A 27,641-nucleotide genomic window follows, 5' to 3' on the forward strand; every position below is an offset into this window, starting at 1 on the left:
TCAACTCTTACTATGATCACTACTACTGCTATTACTACTACTACTAATAGTTCTACTACTACCACTACTATTACTACCTTTACTATTATAACTTTGACAGTAAAATCGTTTAACTTCAAGCTTTTCCTTTACTGTAATTCAGCTCTTAGCTTCGTTCGATAATACAGTTTAGCTTCCAACTCTGCCAGTTATACATTTGAACTAGAAGGGTTTTCAGCAGTGCAGTTTAATGCTTTTGGCCTTCAACATTTTTCAGAGAGGTAGCCTCCCATTTCTGTACTTTCAACAATTCATTTCAGCTTTCAGCATTTCAACGCATTTTCTGCAGGAAATGCATTTTCTAGTTAGTACTGTTGTAGAATAGGTACAGTAGGAGGGGTAATATTAGTTGTAGTCATGTGCTTTACTATAGTAGCAATAGTAGTTGGTGATGACAAGAAAATCAACTGTTTTGAAATAAAAATAAAAACAGTTTTTTGCAAAAAGGTAAGGCATTAGTGTTTGTAGTAGTGATAACAGGAGTAGTAGTATATATATATATATATATATATATATATATATATATATATATATATATATATATATAAAATCCGTACTTGCACCATTGAGCAGCTGTTGAACACCATCCAGACTAATGTGATGTTTTGTTGAGCTTGTACTTTTTTATCAAGAACATACAACATGCTGTGTCACTAAGAGAATACATTAATTCATTTTTTTCTGCAGTTGTTTGGGGATAAAAGCAATTAATTTGTTTGTACCGAAGCAAAGTTTGTCACTGTTGGTTTTGACTCCTGTAATGTTTCTGGTGTTGAGTTTTTCATGAGCCACAGGGAGGTTGAGAGGCTTGTGTTTGGATGTATTGGCGGTTGCCTATACTGCTCTTATTAAGATTGCATGAATGCGTGCCCCTTGCTGTGGGGGGAGCAGGATCGCACAATGAGGGACATTTTAAAGTGGTAACATTTTCCTTTTATCAAAAATGCGCTACAAATATGCTGTGTTTATACATGAACTTGGCAATGAAAATGATTCTTGTTATTCAGTTCAATCGCCTCCACTGCAGAGATAACCAGGTATTCATTTGATACAGGCCTCTATATTCATAATTGTCCTTGTTTTTAATGAGTAAATATTATTGAGCATTCATTAATGACCTTGGAGACAGTTGTTTGACACAATAACCACCTTCTCTTAGTGTTGTGTATGGTGTATGTATATGGTTTAAATCTCCTGATTTTTTATTTTTATTTTGTCCATATATTCAATTATATTTCCCTGTATCTGATCTGCTCCTGTTTTGAATCTGTCTTAATGTTCTTATATATGTATATACATATGTATACATTAATATATAAGTATGATGTCTCTATTTATAAAACCAAAAGCCATTGCTATTGACTAGTGTATACATAATACTGCAATACTTTTTATTTTTCTTTACATATTAGATTACAATTAATTTGGAAATCATCAATCATTTGTTACATTTCATAATTTAAACTAAATACAATTTTAAACATCCAAATAATAGTAACATTTCAGACTTTATTTTGGTGCAGGGGGATTGATTGCTGTTAGGTCTACTTTGCATTTATTTCATTGAAGCTATTGTAAAATAAAAACTAAATAAAACTCATCATGTAATTACACATGTTTCAGATTTCAAGTATTCCAGTGGCTCAAAAAGCAGAAACCCCTTTTCCTGGGAGACTTTTTTTATTGGTGAAAAAACAAAACAGCAGTGACTTTACAGGTAGTACAACAATGATTATAAACATGGGAGAATTACCCAGAAAAGAATAAGAAAACATGGATGAAGTACAGAGCTTGAAATGATATGTAATAAATCAAACAAACAAACCAAATATAACAAAACCAGAACAATCTGATGAATTAATGGTCAGAAAAATTATAATATTATCTAAAATCAATTAAAAAGAAACAAATGAAAATAATAATCATAATAGTAATAATAATAATAATTGTGAGCTGGTAACTTGTGAGCATCTCTGTGTTTGAGAGGCAAGAGCGATGTGTTAAGTTAGATGAGTTAAGTTTCTTAGAGAACTGTACCTATAGGGGACCCAGTGTAATTATATGGTTGTAGACTAACTCTAAAGGTTGCAAAATGTCATTTTATTGTCTTTATACAACAGGGTTAGACAACAAAATGCAGATTGTAGTACCATTTTGACACACAAAAAAACTAAATACTAAAACTATATTATATTTGCAGGGAGGAGGATATATATATATATATATATATATGTATATATATATAAAAGAGTCTCACAGCCAGAGGAAAGAAGCTGTTCTGAAATATTTGCGAGTAAAAAGCCAATACTTTATCAATACATCTGTGCAACAAGAACCGACATGTAAACGAAAGTACCACTGCTTCAAGCACAGCGCGCATGATCGGCCAAAATTAATATTTTTGTAAACTGGCCAAGACATAGGAGCCAGGAGGACAGGAATAATGACTGACACTAACTGATGTCTGTGTTCTTCATTCTTTAGAAACTTTTTATTAACATTTTTCATTTGTTTCCAGTGAGATATGAATTACTTTGTTGCTGTAAACATAACTGTTGCTGCTCTAGAAACAATATTTAGATATATTTTAAATATACATTCTAATCCTGATTCTATATATGTTTTCAAAAACAATTATTTAGTCAAGTAGAAAAGCATAGTATTGATAAGAGTAGCTCCTTGTTGTGCTAAAATCCTAAAGATACCTATTCCTACCTGAAGGCCACCGTAGTTGTCCAACATACTTGGAAAGTGAGGGCTGAGCAGAGGGGTATTTAGTTGGTTGCAGTCTTCAACACACCACTAGTTGCCACTAAATCTTAAACACTGGGCCTTTAAAGGAACATTTTCATTGTTTTTTTTAATTCCATATTCCATTACAATAGCCTTTTTATAGTTAGAATATACCAAACAACTAATCAATATTGATACTGTATGTAAATAAATAAAGGAGTGATGACACAGTACATACTTTGAATTCCTTAGATATAGCTATGCAGTGCTAGCAGACTGGAAGGCATGCAGCAGATGATAGAATGTTCATTACAATCAGAGAAGTCATGAGACTTGACTTGGACTCTAGATCAGAGACTTGAAATGACCTGGACTTGCACAAAATGACTCGTGAGCATCTCAGCACTGTGAATAGGTGTTGTATTCAGTTTCGTGTATTTTAAATTGTGTAAAGTTAACTCTATGTAAGATTCGATATTGAATCAGTTACAGTAGGAAGTCATGAGTTATGAGCCTTTTAATATGACACAATGTTTCAATGATAGATACTTATTTTCTTTCTTTCATTCATCGTTCAAGACAACTGCTTGATCCAGATGCTCTTCGCTATACAGATGGACTGAATAAGTGCTCTATTCAGTCAATTCAGGAAACAAATACAAGTGAATACTCCAGGGGGGAAAAATTAACCTTCTCCAGTGCACTGATGTTGATTACTAAACTATTTATCTGTATTTAAGGAGGATATGCAGACTCATTTTTTTCTTCTCACAGCACAAAGACATGCTTATTAAGTCAGACAGGGGTTTTATATACTGTAGTTTTCAGCTGAATGAAAGAGAGATTTTAAAAATAATCCAGTGATCAGGTTTTGGATCCTTTCTTCCTGGTCGTTTTGTCTCCTTCTGTTGACTTCTCTGAACTTCAAAGATTGGGATTTGTATTGGACTCATGGGTTATTCAAGGAAAGGCTTAAATTCTGTTGTGGCTCTCTGACAGCCCAGGGGAAAGACATCAAAGTGTCCCTTAAGGTGCTTTGCCCCTTTTCACATTCTTCCTCTTGCTGCGTCACGAAGACTAGAAAACTGCTACTGAAGTTAAGGAAAAGCAAAAGAAAGGAACAGCAGCAGCAGCTGCATCCTTTGTCTGGATGACCATTTAACAGGCCGAGTCTAGAAAAGTGTGTCGTTGTACTGCTCTAATATAATTCTAATGTATAGATTTGATGACCCTGGTGTTTGATAGCATTCTGACTGATTGTGAGGACAATATTAGTTTCACTAATGGTGGTGGTGGTTGGTGAAAGATTTCGGTGGTTTTGATTGCAGTTAACCTTAAATGAGTGCTGACAGATGTACTCCAGTGAAGAAATAAAATCCCCAGTGCTGCTATATTGACCAAAATGCAAAGCCGTGCCTACATGTACCAGGATGTATTGCGTGTAAGCAATAATTTAACTACGTCTGAAAAATAAAACAATACAACTGAACGCCTTCTGAAGTTTCACTCAGAAGGTGAAACGGGCTTAATGGCCTTGTTAACTAATCATGAAACAGACTTCATCCAAACTGACAGAAACAAAATAAAACTCACCAACCACATCTTGGTTATTAGTCTTTATACTCTTCCAACAACCAGCAGCTCTGGTTTGGTGGAAATAAATCATTACTTAACAGAGTAAGATGTGAAAACAGTGTTTTCCACTCAAATCTCTCTGCTGTCCTGCTGCCTGTTGATCAGCTGCTCTGCTGCAGCAGCTCGTTGGCAGCTCTCACTCCTTCTTTAGAGGCAGACCATTAAATTAGAAAAAATAGAAAATCCTTCTGCTGGTCTTGGTCTTCTTTTCCAGTTTATCTTTGGGGTCCTGAAGTAGGTCTCCAGCAACTGAGAAGGAAAACTTTCATGCATAGTAACGCACACATGGCTCGCTCGCCCTGGGTTGTCGTCGGCATCAGCATCCAACAAAAACTGCCCATGCTGACATTCAATGCAGCAGAATTATTTTTCTGCTGGCATTAGAGGGCAATTTAAGCAAAGGCTCCACGTATCGGTGTTGGCGCCCAGCAGCTCAGATTCCAGAGAGTCCCTGTCGGCCCCACTGCAGCTGGAGCCGCCTGTCTCCGGCTGAATATCCGAGTCAGCCAAAACACTGGAAAATGTAGACTGGGAAAAAAACTCATCCATATCATCTTCTGCACTAATATTTCTGGATGCCATTTCACTGTTGGAATCATACTTCAAACGAGGAGAACAATGTTTTTAAGCAACATTGCGCCCCACAGCTACCAAAGCCAAGAGAGGCACGCTGTAGCTCTTCCTCCTTCCATTGCGTCAGTGGAATACTGAAGAAACTTTGCAGCTGCACCCAAGAGACACTGAGAACATCGGTAACAACTGCAGGCATTTTTCACACCTAGGATAGGTAGAGATAAGATTTTCCTTTACTGTTACCACAAGCAAATAGATCCTTCCATAAAATAGTTCATCCCCTCGTGTTAAGGTTAACGTCTTTTGTCAAACCCTCAGTATACATCAGACTGGCACATACAGATACTTTGCAAAACATTAAAGCTGTGTTTGTCGGCATGTATTTCTTGTCAAACCATTATTTGTTTTATAGACATTCTGACCTTGCCTAAACCTTAGCGGTCACGGTTCCTTTATGAATCAACTTTGATTGATCCTCTTTAGTCTTCCCCGTCCATGTGGATCAATTACTTGACATAGTGACTGGATATGGTTTATCCAAACATATTTGATAATAACCAACCTGATAATAGCCAACTGTTTGAACTCTTGGCTGATATATAGTTGGAGACGACTGACTCTGAGGCTGCTATACTATATGACTGTACTGCAGCAGCCTCCCACTCAAGCTAACCAAATTTAGCCATGAGTAGTAATCACCATTTGGCCATTAGCATCAATTAGCCATTCACCAAACTGACAGTAAATATTCACGTATCTTTGTGCATCAAATCTTAGTGTGAAGGCCTCGGTTAACTCGCTACACAACAGGTCAGATGTATGCTTGTCAGTGGCGGGCCGTGCATTTTATACCTGGGCCTTCAGTGCTGTCCTACTACAGTTCAACCACTTTCTAATATCCTCATTATGACGCCACAGCTACGGTTATTATTTGTTTCTAGGGGTGTAACAATACACAGATTCGTATTAAACCAAAGCTGAAAAACATGATGTCTGACACTCCCACCACGGAAGAAAAACATTGTACTCTGGTGAGCCACGTGTGTTCTGGGAAGCACACTATGCTAAATTAGCTTAGCAGGAAAACCAACAGCAGCACACACGCTGAAAACTCTCCCCGCAGCGTTTAGCTGTTCCCTACTGATTCAAACAGTGCTAAAGCAATTGCCACACAATCCCCATTTCTCTAGACCAGTGTTTTTCAACCTTTTCTGAGCCGCGGCACATTTTTTACATTAAAAAGATTCCGCGGCACACCAACAACCAAAAATGCTACAAAATGACACCTTTTAGCATAATACAACATATATGCCAGGGGTGTCAAACTCAATCACAGAGAAGGCCAAAATAAAAAATTGGGACTACGTTGAGGGTCAAATAGGGTCAACATTTAACAAACAAGATAGAAGGGATATTGGACAAAGTGCAAGAAGAACACATGTTTAGGTAGGCTACATTCTTTTATGCATACGTACCAGAGCCAGATGTTTGGCATCTTCTCTTGGCTGCCAGTTCATTAATATCTGGGGTTAGGTTCTGTGCAGTGGAAACCCTCAAGATGGAGTGAAGGTGTGCATCAGTGAGACGACTCTTGTGTGGGGTTTTGTTCATCTTCATCACAAAAAAAAGCTGCTCACACAGGTATGTGCTTCCAAACATGCAGAGCATTTGAGCAGCATGTAGGCAGAGTTGAGGCATCGTTTTGGGGATGGAAGCTTGGAAACTGTGCAGCTCCCACAGAGTCATACTTTGCCTTGAGAGTGTCAAAGCGAGCCAATGCAAATTATTTGCAGTAACTAAATAATATTTTTTTGACTGATTAAGTGAAATTGGATATTTTCCCACGGCACACCTGACGATCTCTCACAGCACACTGGTGTGCCGCGGCACAGTGGTTGAAAATCACTGCTCCAGACCATAATAGTTGTTTTATAAAAGAAAACAGATACATGAATACGTGCATGACGAGATGCTTTGTCATTAATGGACAATGCATATAGTCAATATCAATGCAATTAACACAATGACAAGAACAAACTCACAAGAACCAGTCACATATTTATATGACAACAAAGCATGACAAATCAATCCAGCAACACTGCGGCACTAAAACACGGATTCCGCCACACACTAAAGAGCATGAGCCATTCAAATATTATTTACATCAGAGGGAACAATATTGACCATACCATAAAAACGACATCATAGACAAATTAACACAGTAGTAACACTACTGCAGATGTAAGAACACAAAAGCACTTCACTTACCAAAGCTGCTGTTCACTTAAAGACAAAGTATATCATCCTTTCTTTGGTTACAAAGAGTTTAATGACGCGGTTGTACAGAACATCGGTGCGGTTCAGTTCCAGTAAGAGGTCCTCCTGCGAACATGTTCGTTGAGTTGTAGATCCACTCAGATCTCAGCAAAAGTTTTCAAAAAGCACCGTAGCTTGTAAGTGTCCTGTCGTGCTATGTTGTCGTGTTGCTGCCTTGGTTAGCCACCTCAGGTTAGCAAATCCAGCTTAACTCGTAAAATGTGCAGCGCTTCTCCGACGCTGTTAGCCAAGAATACCGTTCGTACAAATCCTTTTCTTGGCTGGGTCAGGGCTGATGGCCAGTTGTTCTAGAAATGTCCTTCTCCAGTAAGGCGTTGTCAGTAACTCTCAAATCCGTTTCTCCTCCTCCTTCAGCCATTGAGTGTTAAAAAAACAAAGCTACAGCAAGCAAAACACAATCTTACTATTACTAACTTCTGCTAGCTATCTTTCAGCTTCACAACAGAACATAGCCCACTGACCAATCACAGCGCACATTAATGCTGAGCTGCACGTTAACGCTGACGTACTTGTAGGCTACCTAGACAGCTCTGACATGTCAAAGAATACGCCCAACATGTCAAACTAAAAATCTGATTGGTTGAAGACTATGACAATTAACAATATCGTCCCCATTTACTTAAACTGCAAAGGCTTCCTAGCGGGCCTTGGGCCTCTCTTCTTACCTAGAGACATAGAGGTGAAATCTGATTGGATAAAAGCTCTACTTGCACTGGAAGCAGCGCTGCAGACTGGAAGCAGAGCAACTGAGGAATGGATGAAGTTTCCTCCCACATTTTACAGGTACATTTTCACACTAGTCTTAGCACAAGTGGGAGAGTGATGTTATCTTCAGTATTTATTACGACTGGCATGTGAAGAGCTGCATATGCAGAAACTCTTTGATACATTTGATGTCTGTGTGTCTTTAATTGGCCATGGATATTTATTTTCATAGCTGTCTCATCCCACAGAATCTTGTTTCATGCACGCATCTGATTCACTTTGAGCCAAAGGAACTGACAAAACACTGCTCACCCAGAGTGTGTACATTATCTTTCGCACCTTGTGGCAGCAGGGTTAAAACAGATCTCCAGTCAGTCAATTTGGGATTCTATGTCATTCATTGTATTTCTTGTGGATTTACCTGCCAATATGTGTGATTCTGTGCAAAGAGCCGTGTGTGTTCGAGCATCAAGGTGCTGGGTGGGAAGTGGCTCAGCTACAATAAACCCTGATTGTTTGAAGCAGATAGCTATTAGCCGGCAGAGAGTGGGAGCTATTATGGTGGAAATGAAGCATTGTTAAAGAAACATAAGACTTCCCTTGGCGGATGATAGCCTCCTGAAGGGGTCTCAGATTAGATCTCACAGGTGCACTTGGGAGGGGAGCGCTGATCATTACACTGGGAGAATTATAGCGGCTCATCAAATCTCCTCAGGAATGAATATTAAGTCTTATTGCGAGGAGGGTAGGCAGGGAAGAAGCCACTGATGTGAGCAATTTACGACAATTTTTTGGGTTGTAAGGTTTGGCTTTTTACAAGACATTTTTAGTTTGCCAATTGACTAAGAGTGGTGTAACAGCACTAATGCACTGCTCCACATAAAGAAGTGTTGAAGGGAAATATAGCTAAAATTCAGCTTTGAAAGATGGAATGGATGCCGAGCTATGTGAGTCAATGTTCCGGTCTCCGTCCAGAAGCATGAGACAGGTTCTCTCTGCCTTGATGTCAGTGTGAAGTACAGTGAAGCAGAGCAGTGAATGGGGAGAGATAAAGAGGGAGATTGAATTTAGGATTTATTTTGTGGCTATGAAGTTATACTTTCTGCTGTCAAATTCACTGCAGCTCTGTGAAATTAAACTTATATTTCAAGACTGATAGAAATCAGCATCACAATATAAATCTTTTGAGTAGAGAAACAGAGTGGTTGGGCAGCAGAGTCATATATATAATCATAATGTATATATGAACATATAGTGGCATGTTGTTAAAATAAACACTACACAGCAGCAAAGTTTAATTATAGCAGAACTCAACAAAAATGTTTGGTCAGTCCTTCCTGGTTTGCAGTTGACAGCATCTGTTAAATTTAAGTCATGAACATTTGTACAGTGCGACACAATGTGCAATTGCACCCCATCAGGCATTGAAAATATTGCATAATGCTATATGGCTTTTGCAGCAGTGGAGAGCAGATGACCAGACACCATCCAAGATCCAAGGTTGGATTTCCTTCCCTGGGACCTTCAGGGCCCCAAAGGCCCCTATTGCACTGTGTGGCAATTAGTATGTGGTTGTAGTAGTACATTTCTACATAAAATCCTGTAGTTTAGCGATGGGTGATTGTAGAGTAAAAATCTTGTCTTCATAGCTTTATTATTTCAGGTGGTATTATGCTCACATGGTGCACATTCCTTAATAATTTTGCGTTTAATCAAAGACACACACCGTTACAAACTGAGCACCAGTGACATGCGGTGAGGTTCGTGGCTGGTGAGGCACTGACACTACAAATCAAATTTACAAATATATGAACCCAATAGAGTAGCTTAAATCACCATTCAATTGGCAGCTTGCACATTGACTACTGGTTGTTTTTCATATCAGCATTATTTACACACACACATAGGTAAGGTACATATTTGATTACACCGGGAGCGTTTCAGAAGCGAAGTGCTCACGGGCGCCACCCGCGAAAAATGTGAGATTTGTAAAGAGAACAACAAACACATAAAAGGTTACTTTACCTGTCCGACGTTGAATTGCTGTTGATTTGTTCATATTTCCTTGTATTTTTAAGCTTGGATATAGAATCTTACATTTTTGTGGTGAAAGCAAAATATAAGAAGAAGAAAAGTGTAGAAGAAGAGCAACGACAGAACAAGCATAACCTGACCTGTGGGCTCTCGCACGCCCCCTTCATTGAGGCCGAGTAGTGTTTGCCTCCATTGTGTGCTTTTTCACTGAGGTTTAATGTCAGATCAGCAACACTAAATATGTTCTATACAGTACCTATTCTATGGAAAGAAAGGACATATAATAAAAGAGTCTACAAATATTACAGTGGTGACAAACAATGAAAAAGCAAAAGGCCCAGTTTGTGAGGGATTGCACAATCTGAGATGAGGCACAGCTTGTCGCTGCCTCACCTCACGTGTCTCCTCTGTTTGAACAGGACATGTGCTAATTCAGCGATTTTTCATGTATTTTTCGTACATAAATTACATTTATAGCACAGATCAGTAGAGAAATATTAATATTTATTTTATTTTAGCATTATTTGTTTTTTACTTGTCATGACCGTACATCCCTGTTGAGCACAAACTGTTTAAAGCACCCTAACTCCTTCATCTGGCCCTGATTCCTTTACTGCCTGTGACAGTTATACTTATCAAAAACCAAATGAAGCTTATAATATGCAGCGTTTTCCTAAAAACAATGTATCTAATTCAGAAATAACCCTCTCAGTCATCACTTCTGACCCACTAAAATTGTGTGGTGGTGTCTAGTTCTACAGAGACCCTAGCCTCTGGCTGAACTTTCTATTTTTTTTTCTCAGTCCCAGGATGTCAAATACCTCCTATGACAGATAATTTACATCGTTATTTTGATGTGTGAAATAAGTGTGAAAAAAGAAATGAGAACGATTATTTTACTTTGTTTGCTTTGTTTTTAATTAAAATGGTTACAATCAAAAAGCGAATAAATAGAGGAAAATAAAAGACTGTTTTGACTTTCAAGTAAAAACATTACATGTTACCATATTAAATATTGCACTTAGTGTTTTTTGGATTGAAGGATTCTTAGCCTTTGTTGCAGAGATGTGTTATGGCACAGGCTGGTTGCTTGCTGTAGTACCCTTCTCTATAATTAACCAATTCAAAATGGGATTGGCAGTGTGTTAAATGACAGTGGATGGAACGGTTTGGTTCCAAAGCAGAGAACAGGCAGGAAAGTAAAGCCAGAAATCTCTGCACCGTACAGCCAATTGATCATTGAGTCTGTGGTACAAATCAACATCCATCCAACAATGTCTGTTATTCTCTTTCATTTTCCACAGCCTCTGTCTCTGAGGATGGTGGATCTATCACCCAGGGAAGCCCTCCAGAGAGCGAGGCCAGGCTGTACCCCACGACCCAGGACACAGGCAGGAGGCTCCTTGTTGTCACCACCGTTCCACCTGTCAACGTCCCAAACCACCACCCACTCTACCGAAATCCCCTCCAACGTCCTCAGGGTCAGCCCAACTACTTCGAAGACAGCAGGTTAACCAGCTCGCAGCGCACCTTCTCCACCCTGCCGTCCGGGGTTTCAGATGAGAGTGCTGAAATCTCCAACGTGCAAACAACCCTTGTAATGCACGCATTAGCAGCCACTTCTCTCTCCAACACCCCTGTTCCAGTCACCAGCGTGGCTGCAGAACGTGCTGCCAGCATTCCATCTGCTGCTGGTACTGCCGCAAAGGAGAAAGATGTAGTGAGGCCCGGTCAGCCTGGACTGAAGCACAGTGTGAGGCCAGGCAGTAATGAGGAGACAACCACCACCACCACCATCACCACCACCATCATCACCACCATGCAGAGTCTAGGTAAGGGTAGATGGTACCAATGATATTCTGGTTGGTTTTAATCACCAGCTGTAGAGCCCTCCTGTCCTGAGCCATAAGATTTTATGATAATAATTATCCAAGGCCCATTTATTCACAGTTTACATAGATTATGTTCTTGTGCTTACTATACATTCTAAAATAGTGACCCCTAAATGCCCTTCATTGTCCTGGTAAACGTCCGCATCTTTCAATCCCCACACCCCTTTAAATTGCCGTTGTTTGTTAGTTTGTTTTCTGTTAATACAAACTATTTTACCTATTATCTCTTGTCTTGCTACATTCTTTCAAATCTACTGTGGACATTTACATTACTGAATGTAGCATGTTTGCCGTTATACATTTAGGTATCTCCATCTCACACTCTTGTATTATTATTTTTGTTATTATTATTATTGGTAGTAGTAGTAGTAGTATTTGCCTTTTTATTGATCATGACCACAGTCTGTCCCTAACTATAACTATTCCATAACCACGTGCAGGTATTGTTTGACGTTTCTATTGAATGTTACTCAACCAGGGACAGACTGTCCAGCTGTGGGAAGATTCCAGACAGCCGATGCATTCCAGGCTGAAGAGGCCGGTGGTCATAGAGTTTTTATTTTTCCATTTCTAATGTCAGTAGTTACTGGCCTGGCCCTCACAGCAGACCGTGGAACGAGTGGCCCCTCCCAATTTGGACAGAACCTTGTTCAGTTGGAATTTTGTTGGAATCTGAATGGCTCAGTCATTTTCATCATGAACATGACAAACTAGTGTTCCAGCTCCCCTAGGTTTGTCTGGCTGGTCTTGTTTTGATTCAGAGCAGAGGTGATGTGCTAATGCAAACTGAGGAGGCAGGTGTTAGCGAGACAGCCTAAAGTGTCATCAGATTCTCTTTATACACCCCAAAAAAAACAGGCTGGCATGGGCATCAGTTGTATGTTATCAGTGAGAAAAAAAGGTGAATTTATTTGCCTATTTTGGCATGGGCACATCCCTTGTATTAGTATTTACACCAACACAAAATAGAATTGTTTGCGAATTTTTTACTTAATTTCTAGGGAACAAAACACATTTTCTTTTGTAATCCTTTATTTTAATGTCCACAGCCATGGAGATACAATGAACCACAGCAGCGTTGCTGCATCACAGACCCTTAATCAAGAGGTCCAAATAGGGACCACAGCATAACAATCTGGGATTGTTGGTTATGAAGAGAGTGCATGGGGACCATAAATATCATGGTGGTGACTGCTTAGTGCACTTCGCAGGTCAAGAAGATCAAGATGGGAGCAGCTTGATTAAACAGCTCGTCTGTGTGCAAGGTGACAGCTGGTCAAAGCACAGACAAGCAGGACTGTACTCAAAATCTTGCTCTAACACAGACACCCGGGCACAGGGTGACTGACAGCACTGTAGTGCAGTGATTATACTGAGTCCCGAGGGAACACAGAGAGGATGTTCTTCATAAGAAAGCACTTGAGCAAAAGTTTACTTTTAGTTCAGACAGATGAAGGTGGTGGAGCAGAAACCCTGAAGGCCACTAGGAAATATTCTCTTCTCAGCTATTCCATCGCCGGGCTGAGCTGCTTAGAAGGACAGCCAGAGAGCCTGAAAACCTTCAAACAAAGTCAGATAAGGTGCCTATGTGTGTTTATAGCGATACCTGTACTTTTACAGTCAATACTGTTATAGTACACGGTAATGGCCATTCATCTTGGCTTTTCCAACCCTATTTACACTTGGTAGCGACATGTAACCTGTATATCCCATCTGGATCAGGAGAAACGCAGGTGTAAATGCACGTAGAACGCACAGCACATGGAATGCTATCGGATTGGCTGGACCACATATGAGGTCTGGCTTGCATTGTTATCCAATCTCAGCCAGGTATAAATAACATCTGTATAGTGTGACCACATTTATAAGAAAAAATGAAGACAACAAGTTATAGGTCATATGACCCCGCTGCCCGTCAAAAGGCTGTAGATGAGCCTGTCCTCTGTTAAGGAAAAGTAAGAAGAGCCCCCGCAGGAGCATTGCTACAGGAGACTGTGACAGCTTACCTGTGACAAGACTGGGAGACATGTCCTGTCAACTGAGTTTTAGTGATATAGCCCAAAATTACATGAATTACAGCCTCACAGGGCTTTACAATACAGAATACAGCACCCGCTATCCTTAGACTCCATCCTCAGTTTGGATGAAAAAAACAGTGTCTTCCAGGGCAAGACAGACATGCAATAGATGCCGTGTGTACAGAGCAGACAGAAATAACAGTAGTAAAGTTATAGTATGAAGAAACAGAATTATAATTTTAGGTAGATATATTACCTTCTTAAAAGCCAAGTTAGCAGGCGACTGGAAAGTAGTCTGCAGTTGATCCTGTCAGGCTCTTCGTAGAGGTATCTGGAGACCTGAGAAAAAACACTCCCGTTCACAGCTCGGCCTACCTAATCTGCATATTGAGATCTGATCACAATGCAGGAAGACTCGAGATAATAGGCCTGTGATCAGATGTTAATATTTACATAATGTATTCAGATACAGAACACGTTAGAACCAGGTAGAAAAGGGGTCTTGAAGTCCAAATCCCTATTAGTGGCAACACACCCAACAAAAGAGAAATATTTTCTACAGCATAGGTAACATACTGACATTTGTGTTGTTCTTCAAGAGATCAAAATGTCAAGTTTTGCCTGAGGCAGGCCCTCCAGACCACATTAGGCTCAGCTAGTTGTGCTGTGCAAAGCTGACATTTTGGCCTGAGTGTAGACCAATGAGCCTTTATTTGTGGAGTTAAATATATCTCAAAATGGTCTTAAATGTGTATAACTTGATCTTAAAACAAAAAATAAGATTTGTGTATAATTTTGAGTACTTACAAATGCCTGTTTCAATCTACACACAAATATAAAGCATTCTGAACAAGTGTAAATACATGAAATAGCATTCCATAATTGGAAAAAAACAAACAACGTACGATTATTTGGACCAGTAAGACTAACTTTGGCTACGGGAACAAATGCTCTCCTCCTTTGTCTGTCTAGTTTGTAGCATAGGTTAGCATCACCAGCAACCCCTCCCAGCAGAAGAAAAAGTCCACCACCTAGCAGTGGCTTATTTAAACCATATATTTATAGTCATGGGCTACTGTACTGCATAGAGTATATAGTTGGTACATTTATGTGTTCTTACCAAGGGGCGACAAGCTATTCTGTAGATTCAGAAGAAAATGTCTTTTCCACTTTGAAATTACATACAATTTTACCAAAATCCCAGATGTACTAGTTTTACACATGCTCTTAAACGTAGCATGCATTTGTGGATCTGTGTGGAGCTGGAGACGGTGAAAATAGTATCAAAAGTCCACACACAAATGTAACCTGATCTGTGCCTATCAGGTAATCGGTGCGCACACATTTAACAATCTGCAAATAAATACAAAAAATGTCACAACTACTTTTAGACATGTCTATACACATGACGCTGTACGAAGGCAAACATTATCAGATCTGTTGAAGTTGAAGTTAAAAATCTGTACGCAAATATAAACATTTATTCAGATTGTGATGCGTGCATTTGTCAAACTGTTTTACAAGTGTTCAAATTGCTTGGTATTTGTGTTTAGATTGGAACATGCATTCGTTAGTACACCTAATTGCACTCCATATTTACAATTTAAAAGAAAATATAATTTGTGTCAATGCCTTCCAAAATGACACATATGACCATTGCACAACTAAAATGATGTGGTTTAGGTTAGGGAAAGGTCATTTTCATGGTTTAAAGAACTTAACAGCTGAGAGTTTTTGTTGTCCCATCTCAGGACAATTCACTGTTACCATGAATACTGTTATGAGGGGAAATTCACCAGCAAAAACCAGCTTGCATAGATTAGAATGTTAGGGTTAAATGTTTGTGAATTGGGGTAAATGAATGACTGTGTGTGTGTGTGTGTGTGTGTGTGTGTACGTGTGTGTGTGTGTGCGTGTGTGCGTCTGCATTGCTTCCATCAGTCTCATTGCCATGCTGCTGTTTGTCCTTGCAGTTCCCTGCCAGCTGAACTTGACTGGGCCAGAAGGATACATAGAGGCTCCGCCACAGTCCAGCTCTGCTTTTCACTCCACTATGGACTGCAGCTACGTCATCACTGTCTATATGGGCTATGGAGTGGAGGTCCAGGTAAGAGCAACATCCATCAATACTGCATATGTTGGACCCCTGATTCTCTCCAGCAAGCCTGATGTCATGGAAGATTCCTAGTTAATAAATGTACTACTGTTATGTTATCTACTAAATGGATGGAAAGGTGTGTACTTTATAACTATAGTAGTTATTTTAGTCAAAAGACAGCTACATAGATGTGATATCATGGACTGGTTCTAGTGGGACAGGAATTTATGTTAATAATGTTTTTGCCCCTACCATGGTGTCCAAAGGTCTTTTTATTTACTCTTGGCCAGTTTTTTTTACATTTTCCATCCTCTTATCTGGTTGAATAATTGAAAATCAGTTGTGCGTACTTGCTGCAAAGTGCCATCTATAGAAAAGTAATATATTTCATTGGTTTGGACATTAGGGCTCAAGGTACTGTTTATTTATTTTATTTATTTTATTTATTTACGTTAATGGACTTTATTTTATAGCCTAAATGTGTTAATTAATTGAATGGGTCTATCATACACTATAATCATCATCATATACAACTTTTTCATTACTCTTTCTTCACCCCCCATCTTTTCTCTTTTCAAAAATGAAAATCTCTTCACATCTCTTCATATATGTATATATACTGTATGTGGTGACATGCTGATACTATAATAATAGTGTGAACTATGCCAGGCTTAGTTTTTATTTATTCAGACACTGTGTTGTCCCTGTGATATGGCTCTGGAGCCACTCCGCCATTGTCCATTTGTGTCCAAATCATTGCCCCTTTTTAAACTGTTAAATCACTGAGCATGGTGTTAGCCTACAGTCAGATGGATGGCTTCTATTAGCTTTTTAATTTTTCATCAACAATAGTTCTCCAGCCGTCCCTAGGCCAGCAGTGCAGATATATAGCTTGCATAGCAGCTGCTGTGGCAGCAGAGCAATTCACTGTTCATTTCAAAAATACAGGTCCATTACGCTCCCCTCTCTTCCATGTTTGGATTCTACAGTATAAGAGGATTTCAACAGAAATATGCCATAGATATCCTGAATCATGCTTTCATAGACCAACCAATTCTGAAATACCAGCTTATGTTTCCTCACATGTCACAAGATGAAAAGGCTTTGAATGATAAGGTCAATAAGGATATTTTACTCATGTTTAAATCACTTTTGTCCATAAGAAGATTGTATGTCATGTAGCTCTACGACAATCAATTTTGAATACATTATTACATTATTGATATCAGTAAGGTTATTAACGATGTCCTCTGAGAAACAATTTCCGGCCTCACCAGCGGTGAATTATCGCAACACGATTGCGGCAGTATTGAAATACACAGTAACTACTACACAACATAAACCGATCTTGATCGTTAATTTCGGCGATTATTGAGCATACACACCACGTTATAAAAATTACACTGTAACTAAAACAACACAAACAAGATAATAAACATGATAACCTAAATCCAGACACCGTAAGTGATTTTGTGGTTGAAGATGTGGTCCTTCTGAGTTTGTCGGTGGAACACAGGCAGCGCGGCTCCGTGCGGCGCAATAGATTCTCTCGGTAGCAGAGAATTTCTTTGGCTCGGTAAGGGAATTCCCGTCCTTACCGCTGGCACAAAGTTGACTTGAGGAGAAAGAGAAGTCGTCCTTTTTCTCTGTAGAAGTCTGTTTCTTCACCACTTCCTCGTCCAGGATGCGAAAAAAACAAAACAAACAAACAGTAGATACGTCCTGCAAATCTAAAACTGTTTAAAGCTAGGATTTTCTGTTTAAACACAGCAACGTTGCGCGCTTCCTTGCCCAATGGAGGTCAGAGGATAAACATAGAGATGGGGGAGCAAGGCTGTTTTATAGAAACACGGGCTGACCCACAGGGGTCCTGGGGTGTCTGTGGCTCTCGGCCAATTAGGGCTCAATTAGATCGCAGTGTTGATGTTTTATTGCTTTCGCATCTAAACATTGCTCTTATCACAAACCCAAATCAGGCTCCAGGTTGCTCTGCAAACAGGAAGGCCTGATTTCTTTGTCTCAAAGCACATGGGCGAGGCTTATAGTCAGATCCCAACATAAGGAGTTGTAGATGATTAATAATATAATATATATATATGATTTAGATATACACTAATGGTTAGGGACTACGTTACTATATGCTTTAAAGACAGGTAGTTACTAGTCGTTAGTAAAGTATTTTGTGTGACCTCATCTAAAGTGAGGACTATCTATGCCTTACAAAGCATTTATAAATGACATTGAAAGGCCAACCGTGCCTCAAAACCCATAGTTTTTCAACAGAAAAGGCAAATAGACACAACACAAAGTGATGGAGAACATATTAATATTTATTGCAATTAAACAATATACTCGTACATACCTCTCAGCCGTTTAGTGCATATCTAAATCAGTATATATATAAATGCATGAATAATGTAGATCTAAATAAGTTCTTAATCATCTACAACCTCTTAATAATTGGTTTGTAATATATATTGTACTTCATTTACAAATGGGGAATCCATCATTTATAACGTATGAAAACACAATCACCAAATACATAATAAAACATGTATTAACTGTTGTTATGAATTGCATACTAATGAGTGTTAATGTAGGAACAATGCTTTATAAATTATGAATTAAGTGTATACTCATACTTAACTAATGCTTCATAACGTGTAGTTATTATAAAGTGTTACCAAAAATATGAACCAATGATCTCAACTCAATATTTTATCATCACCGTCTCACAATCACATCTCTGCTACTGGCACTGTGAGGAGGGGCCATGATGATCACACCAGAAGCACATTTCTCCACTCTAGTCAATAACCATTCTGCTTCTCTTTTTCTCTCTATTGCTCTCTCTGTGTGTATGTGTTTGTGTGTTCACTTCAAAGATAATGCGAACAGGTTTGCTCAATATTGGAAAGGAAAATTCCGTTGTCCCAAAATATTGACATGTCCTTATTGTCCATTGGCAAACCTACATTTGCAAACCTATGTTGTATAATTCTTTACTGGAATTTAGGTTCGCCACAGTAGAGGACTCGATTGATTTCTTCCTCCTCCCAGTAACAGGTCCAGTTTTGGTGAAACAGGGCTTCAGTTAGATTCTGTTTTCACTCAGTGCTATTCTGTGAAGTTGTTTTTCATCAAAATTCACCCTCCATCACTCCTGTTCACAGTACATTTGTACTTAATGGTGTACTAATGTGCTCATCTTTTAGTCCCCTATTTCGTGAAGACTTCATTATCTTCAAGTGGGTACCAAGCCAATGCTAACAGGGCAACCATGTAAAGGTGATATCCTTAGCTGCTGGGGCACACAGTTGGTGTACCATCCTTTACAAAAGAAAAGGAGGTATCGCTGTCCCACAATTCCATCCGTCATTTTTTGACTATTCTACCACAGCTCTGGGGTTTATTTCTCAGTAGCAGAACCTCCAGCTGAAAGTCACATTCTAATGAAAACAATTAGCTGTGTATTGTAGATTTACCAGGTAGATCCAAGGACAGGACACTGATTGAGGTAGGTGAAGTATGAAGAGGTTTATTGCAGGACATCAGGGAATGGTGGGTGAGTGGAGAGAAAAAGATGACTGGCTAAGGAAGAGGGAAGAGGTGCGATGGTGGATTGTAGACTGGACACGGATGAGTGGCTAGGGGGTTAGCAGCAGTGGTGGGCCGTCAGGGCCAGCAAAGCCTTCTCTGCTGGCCTAAATTGAATTACAAAGTTATAGCTTTTTAATAATTTAATAATTTTTTTAATTATTTCTTATTTCTTTCTTATTTTCTCATTGCACAGTGTTGAAAGATCATAGAAAAGTATGAAAGTATAAAAGTATAACTGTTATAACCTGTAACCTTTTGAATCAACGTATAACCATTGAACCTATAAACCTTTTTAATTTTTGATAGAAGTGATTAAACCTATAACTTGCTTTACTTTTTGATAGATATGATTAAACATATAAACTGCATATATGCCTTATATAAAGTAGTCACTCTAAACTTATACACTACTTCCTCGTCTGAACAGGATCAAACCAGTTACCTTCTGTGTCTGACTTAGAGAGAGGAGGCTTCATGTGAGTTACTCATTAGCCTGAACGAGGTGCCAGCTTTTTAGCAGCATAAAAAGGAGCAGAGAATCTGTGAGTTTGGGCTTTTTTTCCCCAACTAGACTTAGGGGTCTTACCTCCCTTAGAATAGAGGACAAGAAGACCTTTCTACTGTCTTACCCCCTTAGAAGTGGGGGCAGAAGACACTTATGGTATCTTACCCATTAAGAAAAAACTCACAGACAGAGCAAACGGAGAGAGCCTGCAAAACTCCAGCAAAAACATGCAGAGACAGCAGAGCAGAGCTGAGAGAAGAGAAAGGGGGAGATTTCTAGGATACAGACTAGATATACCTCATATCAAAATCAATGAAAACTGATAAAGAGGCGAACTCCTTATAGTAGGAGTGTTATAATTTGAAAACGCATATGTTTCGCTACGTTTACACTGAGCGTCCACACTACGCCGGCGTCTTCGAGCACCGAAAACGGAGGAGTTTAGAAATGCTACCGAAGACGGATACGTTTGGAAACTCTGGGTAGCGTATTCGTCTGGACGGACGTAAACAGATAAGTTTGGAAACGATGATGTAGACACCCGCGATCGACTACCAGGTTAATTTAACATGGACAACTGATTACAGGCGTTGCTGACCTTGGTTGTCTTTACTAGCAGACATGCAGTTAAAGTCTGCATGTCTGTGATTATTATTATTATTATTATTGAAGCGATCAGTGAGCGGCGTGAGAGAGGGATAGAGAGAGAGGGAGAGAGAGAGACCCACAGTGCTGTAACTAACGTTAAGTCTGAAAAATAAAACTTATAAAACTTTCCACGAACTGTATCTGTTTGAGTTTATAGAGGAAGATTTTAGAGAAGATCTTAAGTATCCAACACGTACTTAAGATCATTAAAGACTACTTTATTACTCTGGTTGCTTAGTTACAGAATACGCCAATCTACTTCCTGTTTACATCGGTGCATGCCCAGTGTACGTGAAGAGTCACGTGATATTCGTTTTCAGGCGTGTAATGTGGACGGAGATCATTTCGGAAACGATGGCTGAAACGCCGTGTGGACGGAGATTGTTTTCGTTTGAAAACTCTGTTTCCAAACGAAAACGGAGTAATATGGACGTAGCATTAGTCATAAAATGGTGAGAATGTTCACAATAGGCAATAGTAAAGTACAGACGAGGTACATAACTATTACATACAGGGTGCTAGGGTTGCATCCCATTGAGAACGCCTAGGGCATTAGCCGTAAAAGAATTTCAAGAAGACAATTAATCCGAAATCCTATCGATTTAGCAATGGGGTGAGATAAAAGGCAGAAGGTTTTGTTCCAACACCTCAAAAAGGAACGTATATCCTAGCAGGTGGGACAGCCAACGGAGTGACCACCGAACGACTTCCCCGCCTAGAAATGGGGCAGGCGCTGCTCATGCTACAACTACTGTCTTCCTCTGTTGCTCTGCTTCCAGCCTGCAGCGCTGCTTCCAGTGCAGCTTGTTTTAAGTAGAGCTTTTATCCAATCAGATTTCACCCCTATGTCTTTAGGTAAGAAGAGAGGCCCGAGGCTTGCTGGGTAGCCTTTGCAGATTAAAGTATTTGGGGACAATATTGTTGATTGTCATAGTCTTCAACCAATCAGAGCTTTAGTTTGACATGTTTGAGCATTCTAGGTAGCCTACAACTAGGTCAGCATTAACGTGTAGCTCAGTATTAATGTGCACCGTGATTGGTCAGTGGGCTAGCCTGACTGTTGTGAAGCAGAAAGCTAGCTAGCAGAAATTAGTAGTAGTAAGAGTTCAAGTTGAAAGATATGTAAGAAGTTATGACATTTTTAGCGTTTTGCTTGGTGTAGCTTTGTTTTTTTAACACTCATTGGCTGAAGGAGGAAGAGAAACGGATTTGGTGGCGGAGTTGCTGACGCCTTTCTGGAGAAGGACATTTCAGGAAAAAATCGTATCAAAGGGTCGGCCAACCCCACAGCTAGCAGCCCTGACCAAGCCAGGAAAAGGATTTGTATGAACGGTATTTCTGGCTGACAGCGTCGGAGTTGTTTGGAGCTATGCTACGCTAACCTGAGTTAGCTAACCAAGGCAGCAAAACGACACCATAGCACGGAAGGACACTTGCAAGCTACAGTGCTTTTGAAAACTTTTACTGAGACCCGAGTGGATCTACAACTCAACGAACACGTTCGCAGGAGGACCTCTTACTGGATCTGTTCCCCGTTATTGAACTCTTTGTAATCAAAGAAAGGAGGATGGACTTTGTCTTTAAGTGAACAGCATCTGTGGTAAGTGAAGTGCTTTTGTGTTTTTACATCTGCAGTAGCGTTATACCTGTGTTAGATTTTCTATCGTGTCGTTTTTATGATATGGTTAATATTGTTTTCTCTGATGTGAATAATATTTGAATGGCTTGTGCTCTTCAGTGTGCGGCGGAATACGTGTTTTAGCGCTGTTACACGGTGGGTTGCCAGGTTGAGCCCAGTGGCGCCACAGAAAGAATATTATATTTCCCACAATTTAAGCTTCTACATTTCCCAAATGCACTAGTATTCAAACGTATTGTTTGGTTCGTAAGCCTCGACCGAATGGTTTCATACGAATACGTGTATTGTTACACCCCAAGAAACAAATAATAACCGTAGCTGTGATGTCATATTGAGGTTATTAGGAGGTAGTTCAACTGTAGTAGGACAGCACAGAAGGCCCAGGTATAAAATGCATGGCCCGCCACTGATTAGCAGGCAGGCAGGCAGGCAGATGGAAGATGATCCTGGGACACGGGAGAAAGTTAATGTCAGGCACGGAAATAACAAAAGCTAAGTTCTCAGATTTAACTAAACAACCACAGTATTTAAGATAATGATCTGGTAACAAGTGGGAGAAGAGCTGGGATATGCAGGAGAGGTGATGACTTGATTGAAGGCAAGTGTGTTGGTTGAGCAGGGAACTAGAAGGAGCTAGGGGAGTGACAGTCACCCAAACACCGAACACAGAGACAGGATCACAGGAGACACCAGGGCCGTTGGAAGCTTCCCTGTACTGAACTGGCTGGATGGTCAAGGCACCTTAACAGGGCGGGAGAAACTGGGAGGGACAGTGTGAACCTCCCATGCCCTCCAGGTGAAGCTGGCAGGTGAAAAGAAGAATTCCTAACCTCCACTGTTTCACAACATGTTACAAGTGTTACAACTTCAAGATACTATGCAGAAGGTGTCACTATAATCCAAAAATATGACAAGTAGGAATGAGATCACATTATGAACACTATTTCCTTTGGACGTGTTTGACACGTCATACAAACTAATTTGTTTCAAGCACACCTCAGGCTGTTGACGTCAGTGCTTCTCAGTTATTATTTTGTTCCGTATAAGAGACCTTAAGGCCTTTGACCTTATAACATGTGCTGCTTATAGATAGAAGAAGAAGAAAAAGTGGACGTAGTCATTATGACATCACCTGGACTGCCGTTTTGAAGCCTCGAGTTCGGCGATTTCGCTGTCGCCATCTTGGCTTTTTTGCCTCCGATGAACGGAAATTACCATATTTGGAATGCGGAGGAGTGACTTAGTGACGCCAGATACAGCTCTGGTAGTGACAGCGACCTCTCAATGACAGTAGCTTCGCCCTAAAGCATACCCTGCTTTATGGTCTATTTGACTCTAAATGGACTATAATTTAATAAATGAACATCATGCTGTATTGAAGAAGACTTGAAACTAGAGATTGAGACCAAACTCATGTTTACAATGTTTACTGAGGTAATAAATCAAGTGAGAAGTAGAGCCATTTTCTCATAAACTTCTATACAATCAGACTTCTTTTTAGCAACCAGAAGTGTCGCTTAGAGAGTCAGTAGAGAGAATGCAGGTTTAAGACACTTCTGCATCGGCTTCACTCAGCAGAACCAGAGGTTGCTGCCTGGTGCTGCTAAGGGACAGTAATGGAGCTCTATGATGGTTTAGAGATACATCTAAAAAAGGCATGAATTTACTTTGGCAGAGCCCTCTAGTAGCTGTAGTAATCATAACGGCAGCAAAGGAAGAGTCAGGTGTAGCAAAGTCTATATATGTTGAGGGTCCGTGTGGGTGGAAGATAACGTCAGACTTTAACTCACGGGACCGCTATTTGTTTTCTATCATTAAACGTTGTTTGTTTCAGAGGCATGACCACAATTATACTTATTAAAAAAAATGTGTTAAATTCGAAAATCATAGCATATGCCACAGCGCTAACAGTGGAAACTACAGCAAACGTGCTGACAGAGCTAACAATGTTAACCTGAGAGGGACTAGAGAGTGGGTGTTACCCTTCCTCGACATTGCCTTCAGTCTGGACGTCAGTATCAGCTATAACCGCCATGTGAGAGCAGTGCAGAGTGGTGGCCGTGAGTTAGCCAGTGGGGCACACTCACATGCTCTTTGTTTTTACATGGCTAATAGTTGTTTTCTGCTACATTAATGCTTTGAATATTGAATAGAGAACCTTTTGCCACGGAGGGAACTCTTGATGAGGACTCGGACGCCGGTGTTAAGGTTCAACTGACGATCTTTTATTTCCAACAAAAAGGGTCAGGGAAATCCCTGGAAACAACACCTCTTTTAGCAAGGCAGGAAAAAAAAATAACAAAGCAGAACTAAAAAACTCTGATTTAACTCAAAGGGCAGTAAAGTTAAAATGGCAAAAGCCAAACCAAAAATCACTTCGCAAGGAAGGTATAATACTACAAATAAAAAAGCTCTGATTCGACTCAAAGAGCTGAATGATCAAAATAGCAAAATGCAAAACAAAGTCGCTCTTACAGAGGAAACTAGAAACAAGAAACGAGAAACAAGAACGGGATAGACAATACTCAGGCTTGGACTTGCTGATATCATAAGGCGGGTGTGCAAGGCAAAAGGACATGACACACTGGCACAGGACAAGGGGAGACGCAGACTATAAGTACACATGAGGGAAGTGGGGGAGCAGGTGGAGACAATCAGGAATCAGGGAAGACAATCAGACTGGTGACACATGAGGAAGGGCAAGGAACCTGAAACGAGAGGAGAGTTAATTTCCAAAATAAAACAGGAAGTCACAAAACAAACGTGGAGACAGGACAAAAACCCAACTTGACATACACGTGTGACACCTTTAACTCCATGTTTATCATTATACCATAATTAATTCGAAAGTCATTGTAAACCAAACCACAATGTTTTCCTAACCATAAAAAGGTTCATATTTTTCCAAAATTATGATCTTACCCTGAAACTAACCCGGTAGTTATTGTGCCTAAACATAAACAAACCTTAACTGTAGCATCATAAAACTGACTTTCATCTGAATTTTTCAACATTGATCTGTAACAGTTTTGAAAGGCACAGATATATGTTGTCCCTGACAGGGGGGTTGGATCAGAAAACTCCTTTTGTCCTTCTAGAGGGCACAGACAAACGACAGATTGTGTTACTCATTTTGAAGGACATGTTCATTTGGTATAGCCTACCAAGAAAAGTCTTTAAGTCGTAATTCAAAACGTGTACATATGAGTCCTTGAGTAACCCTCTGTTCATTTGGCAATTCTTACGCTAATCATTCAAAAATATTCTTGACACTGTTGATGATCTTTTCTGTATTATTTTTGTCTTTAGAGCTGCTACAAGTCCTAATTTTGTGTGACAGAATGCTGCCAGATATCACTCACCACAGTGCACCCCATAGTGTTAGCATGCAGCACTTTAAGCCAACAACCTCCTGCAGAAACACAGATGCATTGGTATTCTTATCAGTTAATGGCTACATTTACCTAAAGAGTAAGTAAAAAGATTCTAAGGCTGAACACATGAGTGAAGGAAAATATTTTAACCTCCTTTCCTGAGAATGTGACATACCAACGAAGGATGTACTAGCATACAGTGGCCATGCAAATGCACTGTAGAAGTTCAATGTCACCTCCACAAATGTGTTTGGCCCGTAGACAATGGCGGACGCTCCAAATGATTACAGCCACACTCTCCACTCTAGGGCATTCACAGTCGTTTTGAAGCGTCTGACCTTTTTGGGAGGCTTATGTGATGATTTAAGTAGCGCCCTTGTCTCTACCTGAAAACCCCCTCCTCCACATGATTAACTCCAAGAGCTTTGCTTCCTGCTGCTCATAAAATATACAATGGCTATTACACTGCTGACCTTCCAGATGCCTGGCCTAATATATTTAGGATAAAAAATTAATATGTGGTTGCAAATCATGGTCAATGACGTCTTCCAGCTGATTCTTGTTGCTGATGTGGTGAAAAAAGGACAGGGAAGAGAATGAAATTAAATGAAAGGAAGGGAAAACAATGTCAGAGAGCCAGAAAGGAAGAGGAAGAGAGGCAAATAGCACAGCTACTTCCTTCCTTCCTTCCTTCTCTCTCTCTCTCTCTCTCTCTCTCTCTCTCTCTCTCTCTCTCTCTCCCCCCCCTTTGTTGTTTTTCCCTTCTCTTCCTTCCATGGTGGTGTGGAGTGGCAACAGCTGCTTGATATCCTCCCAGATCCATTTTCTTCATATGCAGATTTTATTTAATTTGGTTGTCTGCAAATGTATTATGTTGCTTATTCTTAGTACACGTCATCTTTAGCATGCTCCCTCTCTCTTCATTTGCTCTCCCTGAGCTTTCTTCCATATTTCCCCCATAAGTTTTTTGGGGAAAGTTTTTCCTTGTCCCAAGTGTGGGTCAAACATCAGAAGGTGTTGTATGCTGTAAATAATACAAATAATAATATGAGAATAAAATTCTCAAAGACACTTTACAAACATTAAATTCATCATAAAAAAGCTATACAGTAAAAACATTGAACACACATTGGTCACACATTAAAAGCAGTTCTGAAAAGGTGGGTTTTGATTTCTGATTTGAACATGGAAAGATCGGTGCAGTCTCGGATGTGTTTGGGGAGAGAGTTCCAGAGGGAGGGGGCAGCTATGGTGAAGGCTCTGTCACCCCATGTCCGGTGCTTGGTCCTGAGTGGAAGAGACAGGAGGTTGGCTTCAGAGGAGCGGAGTGTGGCGGTGGAGCAGGTCGTGAGGTAGGAGGGGGCATGATTATGGAGGGCTTTATGAGTGAGGAGAAGGACTGTATTGGATCCGTTGTGGGACGGGGAGCCAGTGGAGATTCTGGGAAAGAGGAGTGATGTGATCACGGGAGCGGGAGTGGGTGAGCAGGCGAGCAGCAGAGTTCTGGATGTACTGGAGTTTATTTAGGATTTTGGATGATGTGCCGTGAATAATGCTGTTGCAGTAGCCGATTCTGGAGGTGATGTTTCAAAATTTCCGCAGCAAATAAGGAGAGTGATGGGCGGAGACAGGCCATGTTTTTTAAGTGAAAAAGCAGTTCTGGTGATTTGGTTAACGTGGTGTTCAAATTAGAGGTTGCTGTCAAACATTACTCCGAGGTTGCGGATCTGTGGGGAGTTAGACAGAGTGGAGTTGTCGATGGTGAGGCAGAAGTTGTGACTGGTTTTAGTGAGGGATTTGGGTTCGAGGTG

General features: G+C 40.1%; 1 protein-coding gene across 1 annotated transcript in view; it reads left to right on the top strand.

The window, feature by feature from the left end:
• Positions 1-27,641, top strand: part of sez6b (seizure related 6 homolog b) — a 271,755-nt gene that overhangs the window by 86,833 nt on the left and 157,281 nt on the right. Inside the window, exons 2-3 of the mRNA XM_068712637.1 lie at positions 11,361-11,888; positions 15,940-16,073. Of these exons, the coding sequence (XP_068568738.1) occupies positions 11,361-11,888; positions 15,940-16,073 (662 nt within the window). The remainder of the gene's footprint in view (positions 1-11,360; positions 11,889-15,939; positions 16,074-27,641) is intronic.

This window comes from Cebidichthys violaceus, unplaced genomic scaffold (assembly GCF_023349555.1).
Source record: "Cebidichthys violaceus isolate CVI_PGR_0920_01 unplaced genomic scaffold, fCebVio1.0.p SCAF_1, whole genome shotgun sequence".
Taxonomy (NCBI): Eukaryota; Metazoa; Chordata; class Actinopteri; order Perciformes; family Stichaeidae; genus Cebidichthys; species Cebidichthys violaceus.